Source organism: Branchiostoma floridae, chromosome 17 (assembly GCF_000003815.2).
Source record: "Branchiostoma floridae strain S238N-H82 chromosome 17, Bfl_VNyyK, whole genome shotgun sequence".
Taxonomy (NCBI): domain Eukaryota; kingdom Metazoa; phylum Chordata; class Leptocardii; order Amphioxiformes; family Branchiostomatidae; genus Branchiostoma; species Branchiostoma floridae.
The window spans coordinates 7,485,731-7,494,059 of record NC_049995.1 but is presented as its reverse complement, the minus strand read 5'-3'; the positions used below and the strand labels follow the sequence as shown (position 1 = coordinate 7,494,059).

The window sequence follows — 8,329 nt, the reverse complement described above, 5'->3', positions numbered from 1 at the left end:
ACCCCAACAAGCATGATGGCAATGCTGCACTGTGTACATTTTGGGAATGACAGAAATACATGAACATGCACACAAGCAGACACACACACACACACACACAGACAGAAATACACGAACATGCACACAAGCACATACACACACACACACACACACACATGCACACACACACACACATGTTCAAGAAAGCCAATGACGATGCTGATAATGCATGTAACGCCTTGCACTTTTTGTTTTACTATCAGGAAACAGTGCCTCCCATTATGCCATCAGACTCGCCAAAGGAGCTACCAAGAAGTGTTACAGAGGTGTTGTTTTTAACCATAGGGGCTCCAATGGGGTAAAGCTAAAGGTGGGTGCAAAGAAAAGGGTAATGTTAAATATGCATCTGAATAAAACCATGTCCCCCCCCAATGGTGTAGGTACTCTCAGTAGTAATGCCTTATACCACTAGTTATGTCCGCACCCCCAGTCGTGTCCATACCCTCAGTCGTGTCCATACCCCCAGTCGTGTCCATACCCCCAGTAGTGTCCGTACCCCCAGTAGTGTCCGTACCCCCAGTAGTGTCCGTACCCCCAGTAGTGTCCGTACTCCCAGTAGTGTCCATACCCCCAGTAGTGTCCGTACCCCCAGTAGTGTCCGTACCCCCAGTAGTGTCCGTACCCCCAGTAGTGTCCGTACCCCCAGTAGTGTCCGTACCCCCAGTAGTGTCCGTACAACCAGTAGTGTCCGTACCCCCAGTGGTGTCTGTACCCTCAGTGATGTCCGTACCCACAGTATTGTCCGTACCATCAGTAGTGTCCATACACTTGTTGTGTCTGTACTCCCTGTAGTGTCCTGTGGTGTCATACTCTGAGTACTGTCCATATCCCCTGTGTTTTCTGTACCCCTAGTATTGCTCTTTTTGCATAATGACAGTCCTACAGGTAACAGAAAAGATGGTGACTGTCTAAATTTGTGAGACATAAATAACATAGCTGTTGCACTCATTCAATGTCACTTTGATTTACATTCAATGTTACATTGTATGAGAACATGCGAATTCAGCAATGACTGAGAAATGAAAATGACTGTCTTCCAGTCTAATAGGCTGTACTGCGCCGCTGACTCAGAGGATTTTCAACTCGTTGTCAGCCACATCAAGAAGCTTTACCCAGACGCCCCACTCATGGCTGTGGGATGTTCCATGGGAGGGTAAGTCTCCTTTATACGCCAATGAAGATTAGGAAAGGATATGATTTTGGAAATCGTTTCAGATAGCCATCCCATGTCTTTTTTGCATATCATTTAGAGCTAGGATATAAAGACTGCTCTCCAACAAAATCTCTCCAGTGTCACTGAATAAAGACAACAGATGTTGTCTGAAATGTCTGATCGTTTCCAAAATCATAGTTATCCAGTTGCTTGAGTACCTGCTTTTTGACACGTCTCCATAACCTAATGCATCACAATAAGCTAGTTCACAAATTAACTCTCTTTAACAGTTCCAGTCTTGGTTACTGATTTACTTTTTGCCTACCGATTTGTTTTACCATAGAATGATCCTCTTCAACTATCAATCATTCAAGTCAGTGATTTAGAATTGACTTCTAATCTTACTGTGTGAAGTCTGCCTTACTTTCAAAGATAATGAGATGTAAATTAAACCTTTTCAACAGCTCCAGTGTTGGTTACTGACTGTTCATTTTCCTTTTTGCGTACCACTTTGTTTTAGTATGATCCTGTTCAACTACCTGGCTAAGCATGGTGAGAATTGTGGGCTGGTGGCGGCCATGGTTGTAGGCATGCCGTGGGAGGCCAACAAGACAGGAGATTCTCTACAACAACCGTTAAATCGGCTGGTGTTCAACAAAAACCTGGTCCGCCAGCTCAGGAGGGATCTACGTTTGTAAGTACAGTGTACATAAATTCACATTACAGTAGAACTCCTCAAAGGTTTTAGTCAAGAAAATGTTGAAATCCCTGTCCTTGGTGCTGAAAAGGTTAGTTGTTGTACTTCAGTTAGACTTATTACTATTTCTTTAGTTAGACATCTACCTTCACATAGTGTAGCCTAGCTAATTTTACTCAGATACATTTGTATCTAATGGAGACCAGCCCGTCGAGCTCAGTCCTGCCACTTACTACATGAAACAAAGGCCCGAAATGAAACTTAATTTGCCAATTTTTCAGCCATACAACATCCAATTTACTTCAAACAAAAACTATTTTGTTTCTTTCAGTAAGCTCTTTCTGATGAACTTAATTGCAAATGGCTAAGAGCAAGTTGAATTTTTTCTCCAATACCCCTAATGTAATGGAACACCACACTCAGGGTGTCTGCTACTTTACCTATAACCATGGTGACAGTGGTCCAGGTCGTTGACCTGGTTTGTTTGGAGATTAGATGAAAGGGAACAAAACAATATCGTGTTTCCCTTCAATGAATGTACATTCAAGTGATCCACCATAAAAAAGCTTACAGGTTATTCACTTTGCTCATTTTTGTTACTTTTGAATCAAATCATTCAAAATCATGTGGTAAATGAAAATTACTGGTTTAAATTTTAAAACTTTAATACTACAAAATAATCCATGCATTTCCAATGTATTACTACTGTGTTACTGTAACAGTATAATGGTTTCAACTGGGAATGTAAAACACTCCTTTTCAACTTACTGAAAATAAAAAGATATAGTAAAATTAATTAATTTGCAGTATTTTACAGTCCTTGTACAATACTCAAACCCAGGAATTGATTGTTTGATTTCCACAGTAACCGTGACCTGTTTGACAACGATGACAGAGTGGATGTGGACTATACCCTTCAGGTGAACATAGATTATAGTAGTTTTACACGAAAATGTAAGGTTAAAATGGTTCTGACTTAAGACGAGCATTTGCAATTTTGAAAAATCAGATATGAAATAATACATGTGTACAGTATGTATGTGAACATGAAAGCACACCAGGACTATACATGTATAATGCCAGTGCTCTTATATGAATAATGGCACATATACATGTAGTTATGTTACTAAGTATCTCTGCTTAGTAATAGTAATAACCTTCAGTGGTTTTAAAAACTCAATTTAGGTCCAGGGAAACATTATATTGATCCAGTTTTATACTAAGGCAATTTATAATATCATACAATTATATGAAATTGATATATAATTGTAATATAAGCAGATACTGTGATGATCATGTATTCATTTCTTTCTCCACAAAGTCCTCTACAGTTAAGGACTTTGACGACCGTTTCACCATCAAACTGTTTGGCTTCGACTCGGTGCGCCACTACTACACGACGGCGAGTGCCTGCTACAAAATCAACAGGGTCAAAATCCCTCTACTCAGCCTGAACTCGGCCGATGACGTCTTTGCTCCCTTTGACTGTGAGTAGACAAGCAAGAATCGTATTTTATGATATGAGAGATTAACTGTGAATGGTTGAATGTACCTAGTACGAAAGGCATGGGATGTTGCTATCTTGTACTTGTCTGTGAAATAGACGGAAAAACATAGTTCTCTTCAGAGATTACGAAGCAAGAGAACAATATTGATATAAGAGATTTACTGGAAATAGTTGCAGCTAGTACGAAAGTCATGGGATCTTGTGTACTTGAGAAATTTGCATACATGATAGGTATTTATTTACTAGGTATTTTTACTACAGTGTGTCTATTGTCAAAGACTGTGACTGAAAAATCAATACAAATTTAGAGAACTACTTCTGACATTGTATTTGACCCCTGGCTTTTGAGTTCCTTTTTAATACCTTTGTGAAAACAGAGGTATTATTTTCAGTCTGTGAGTTTGTTTGTTTGTCCTGGTGTGTGTAGAGTGACAGGATGTGAGGCAGAAGATGGTGTAACAGGACACTTGTAGGATGGGAAGGTTTGGTTGGCCTGGGTCCAAAGTTGGTCCTGCAGACTGGCAGGAAAATGCAGACAGAATTAGGGAGAAATCCACAAAAATGAATAAATCAAGAAATTCACAAAAACTAAAAAAATATATTTCACAGAGATGTGATTTGATTTGAGGTACACTTATTAATTGTCATCAGCTACAATTTTATGAGAAACGGATTTAAATTGATGTGTATGATAGTTTTTTATACTCTCCAAGCAGAGGTTGAGTCGCGATTTTTCCGACTACTACTTTATCTACGCGACTCAACCTCTGCTTGGAGAGTAAGTTTTTTAAACAATTGCAGAAAACTTTCATCTAGTTCTATAGATTGAGGGAAGAAGATACTTTTTCAACCTTCAATTGATAACAACCTTCATAAACGTATTGGTGTGTGCAGTTTTATATCGTAAAATGTTTTTACCACTTAACCTCTAGCAATTCCAACTGAGGATATAAAGAAAAACCCAAACATCTCATTGGTGGTGACATCGCATGGCGGACATGTCGGCTTTGGTGATTGGCTGTCCCCTACACGTGAGAGTTTCTTGGACAAACTGTACCAGCAGTACATCGACGCTGTCTTCAAGTACGGGGAGAAGGAACTTAAAGGGACACACTTGAAGAAATAACGATGGAGGACTTCAGTGAAGTAATGCAGACAGACTACCTCAGCTTACAGTATATATGTTAGGTACTGTCTATGGCTTCCAGGGTTGTAGCCATTACCCGTCCTTCTGTCCTTTGAGGGAATTTTGTAGCTGGGGACGGAAAAAACTTTTGCCCATTCCGTCCTCTGTAACAAACAAAAATCGGTATGTAAAGATATAAAAAAACTGTTTCCCTTGTGTAATTCTTCACCAAAACAGATGCCATTGAACAGCTTAGTCTACCACCTCAAAATGCAAGAATTACATTTCAGAGGGTCTAGATTTCGAAATTTAGACCGTTCCCTCATAGGAACGTCGCACCTTCGGTGCTGGGTAGGATTCAAAATCAAGGGGACAGAAAATTATTTCAGGTTGGCCACAACCCTGATGGCTTCAATCTTTTTCTGTCCAACCCATAGTATGCATGGAAGCCCATATTATTGCTTTTTATTGTTAAAGCTGCCATATGAAAACATGTTTTCATCAGTTTCATGTCACGAAATTTAGATTTTTTTTTTAACTGTTGGTGTGAAATTTTTGCCTGTCCAACCAACCAACTTCCATCTGTGGATGGAGGGATCTAAGGCCCTGGAAATAGCCCTTACTTGCAGTTAGTTTATTCCATACATTTGTTAGGAGCTTACTTGCACATTTCAGAGTTTTGTGTGGTTTCGTTTGAAAGCACTAAACGGATTTTAGGACGTATTTTAAGAATTATTGAAAAGTAACTACAAACTTGTTCCAATGGCAATGAATAGTTAACTTCAGTGACTAGGTATGTTCCCTTTGATACATTTTAACTTGAGTTTTCATTTGGCTTTGTTGTTTTGACTTCCAATATCATTGCAATATGTGTAATACATGAATGAAAAATAATATATGAAATATTCATTATCGTTGCTAAAGTTCAATCATGTAATTCTATCTAACATTGACAAATCTATTCATAGATCATTATTGAGGGTACACAAAAGGACTGAAACATTGTATATTAGAAAGAAAGCATTTATTAAGAGTCTGTACAATGATCACTTCTTTCAATGACCTGTTTGGACCTTATTTCCGGGTTAGCACCACTTTGCCCGGAAACACATATTAAAAGATACACTTTTCTTCAGAAATATGACAACTTTTTTTTTCTATCAATAGCAATCTTTTAGAAGCTAATATACAGAATATTCATTAGAGAATTAGTTTTCATAACATTAGAAAACAGATAACATAACAAGATGTTTGAGAAATGCTCAGCATCAGTCGATACATTAAAATTTTCACCCTTGTACGACATAAAACCAACACCCCAACACAATAAATGAAAATCTTTAGATACTGAAGTATGCTGTAGTTGATTAGTGTTGTGCCATTTGCTAACGTGCTATTCAAAATACAGCCAAACCTGTTCAAGAAACCTGTAAGGGAACCGAGTATATGTTGTCTATGGGGACAGGTGGTCGCTTAATGCTTGTGTCAATGGGAGAATTATCTAAGGGAAGGCCAAAAACTGGTCACTTTTGTAAGGTGGACCTTATGTACAGGTGGTCGCTTGTACAGGGTTGACTGTAGTTCAAAGATTTAAGAATTTCTGACAGTTTTAAGAATGCAATTGTCTTTGAACCTACTGGTTCTGTTATTTTGGCCCCATTTGCCTGACTTGTCCAAGATATTCTAAATCTTAACCCTCAATGAGCTAACTTATGCTGTTCACCCATAGAGCTTGGTCCATGGATGGGATAGGATTAAAAATGCATTGTATGATAAAAAAAGAGAAAATTTCTAAACATCTCTTTCTATCAACTACTTGTTTTTAGCACAGCCAGTACATACATTCTCACTCACGTCTGTTTCTGTACAAAATAGATAGCAAAACTGTAGAAAGGTTTTGGCCGAGTAGCACATGAAAGTATTATGTATTGCCTTCTTTCAGGAGGTATTGCACGGGTTCTGAATATAGATAACAGCTGTCACTGTCTACTTCTCAAAAGCGCTGTTTTAAGTTAGCCATGCTTTCATGACTAGCTTTGCAATATCGTCAGCCAAAGTTCTGCAATTCAATAACTCCCATTAAAGTTATTCCAAATTTATGGACTTTGGGTTATCAAGGCATTCTTGTAGCTTGCTTTGTTCTTTGCTTTAAGTTGACATCGTGTTCTTTACTTATGGACACTTTTCATAACCTCATATTTTGAGTGACAGACTCAGTTGATGACGTCATGTTGATTGACAGCTCGGCTATGACGTCATTCCTACATGAAATAACATGAGATAGATTCACTTGGCGCGATGGCGTATTCACAGTCCACCGTTAATGACACAAATTTATGCCTCTATTTATGACGTTATCGTAATGACCTCTACTGTCGTGTTGACGTCACCACACTTGTCATTGTCCGTGACGTCATTCGTGACGTCATCAGTCGTAGCACATGAGCTCGGTGCCGAGTTTCTTCTTCTTGTGGCCGGTCATGAGCGCTCTCTCCAGCTGGAACATGTGCTTGCCTAGGTCCGTTTTCATCCTGCTGCCGATGACGCCGTTGGTAGTGTTGGGCATGTCGTCCGAGTACACGGGGACTCTTTCGGGCAGCTCTTTCTGGGGCTTGGGCCGACCCTACGTAGATGGAAGACAAACATTCTTATTAAATGACAATGAAAACATTCTATTAAAACAGTTACGTTTGTGAAGGTTAGACATCTATTTATCAAAACAGTTGCTGAACACAGACACTTCAAATTCTCATATTGGTAGTAGTCAAGGTATTCGCAATTTTCAGCTACACAAAATCTTTGGTTTTTACCCAGTCTCACTAATTACCAAAAGCAACCCGAAAAGAACCCGAAAAAATTGAAGATGACCTCACCTTCTGGTCGTACTCCTTCAGGAAGCCCCAGTTGTCTTCCCTGTAGAAAAACACAAAGATGGAAGAACATTTACTTTTTGCAGAAATGTACTCTAAATCCCTCAAACTTTTTTGTTCTACTTTAATCATTGTAGTTTTCGTTCCAAAAGGTAAAAAACAAACTAGAAAGCAAACTAGAAGGAAAAGAAGGGGGTGGATTTTAGACAGACAGCACATAACAAGTAAGATGTAATTTTACAGACTGATGACCACATACTTTCAGTATGGAAGTTGTGTGTACATCTTTTAGTTAACGGCATTTGATATGCACTTTTATAGGTTTTTGAGGGCATGTTTACAGCAGCTAGCATGTGGAACGACAAGACCATTGACAACCCATCGTGTGAGAACCATAAGTGCACACGCTTTGGTCTATTGTTGGATGATAAACGCAGCTGCCGAAAAAATTCCTTCGGAACAATAGGGAAGACGCAAACGCATTGTTGTCACAACGAAGACACATACCTGTGTATTTTCTTTCCCCTGCCCATATGTCATGATCAGATTTTTTACCGAAGGTTCTATTAAGCCCTAATGCTTGCATCTTAGAAACACTGTTTACACTATCATAGCTCTTTAAACACTTTGATTGATTACTTTCTTCGTTACATAATAAGTGATGTCAACTATAACGTGTTTTTGTATGGCATGAAGCAAAGTGCACACAATCCTATTGTGTCGATAGAATATGTTATGAAAGATTTATAATCGATATGCTACATGCATTCAGTTTTGAGTTCAGGATTATGAATTCGACATCGAGGAATTCCTAAGTACATACCTTTTATGATCGAAATCTAGAAGAGAAGATTTTAAAAGGTTGTAAGTTTGAAATCGTATTCAGGTTTCGATTGTAGTCAGAAATGTGATTCGTTATGACACAGTCACATTCGTC

The 8,329-nt window shown here is 38.8% G+C and overlaps 2 protein-coding genes across 3 annotated transcripts in view; one reads left to right on the top strand and one right to left on the bottom strand.

The window, feature by feature from the left end:
- LOC118405016 (phospholipase ABHD3-like) overlaps positions 1 to 5,636 on the top strand; it is a 20,628-nt gene extending 14,992 nt beyond the window's left edge. Inside the window, exons 4-9 of the mRNA XM_035804416.1 lie at positions 243 to 349; positions 1,080 to 1,192; positions 1,713 to 1,886; positions 2,755 to 2,809; positions 3,211 to 3,376; positions 4,329 to 5,636. Of these exons, the coding sequence (XP_035660309.1) occupies positions 243 to 349; positions 1,080 to 1,192; positions 1,713 to 1,886; positions 2,755 to 2,809; positions 3,211 to 3,376; positions 4,329 to 4,522 (809 nt within the window). The 3' untranslated portion in view covers positions 4,523 to 5,636. The remainder of the gene's footprint in view (positions 1 to 242; positions 350 to 1,079; positions 1,193 to 1,712; positions 1,887 to 2,754; positions 2,810 to 3,210; positions 3,377 to 4,328) is intronic.
- Positions 5,530 to 8,329, bottom strand: part of LOC118405121 (uncharacterized protein C2orf50 homolog) — a 14,885-nt gene continuing 12,085 nt past the window's right edge. For both annotated transcript variants that reach the window (XM_035804530.1, XM_035804529.1), the window contains 2 exons: positions 7,396 to 7,435; positions 5,530 to 7,145 (listed from right to left, as the gene is read on the bottom strand). In XM_035804530.1, coding sequence (XP_035660423.1) covers positions 6,951 to 7,145; positions 7,396 to 7,435 — 235 coding nt within the window. In that variant the 3' untranslated portion in view covers positions 5,530 to 6,950. The remainder of the gene's footprint in view (positions 7,146 to 7,395; positions 7,436 to 8,329) is intronic.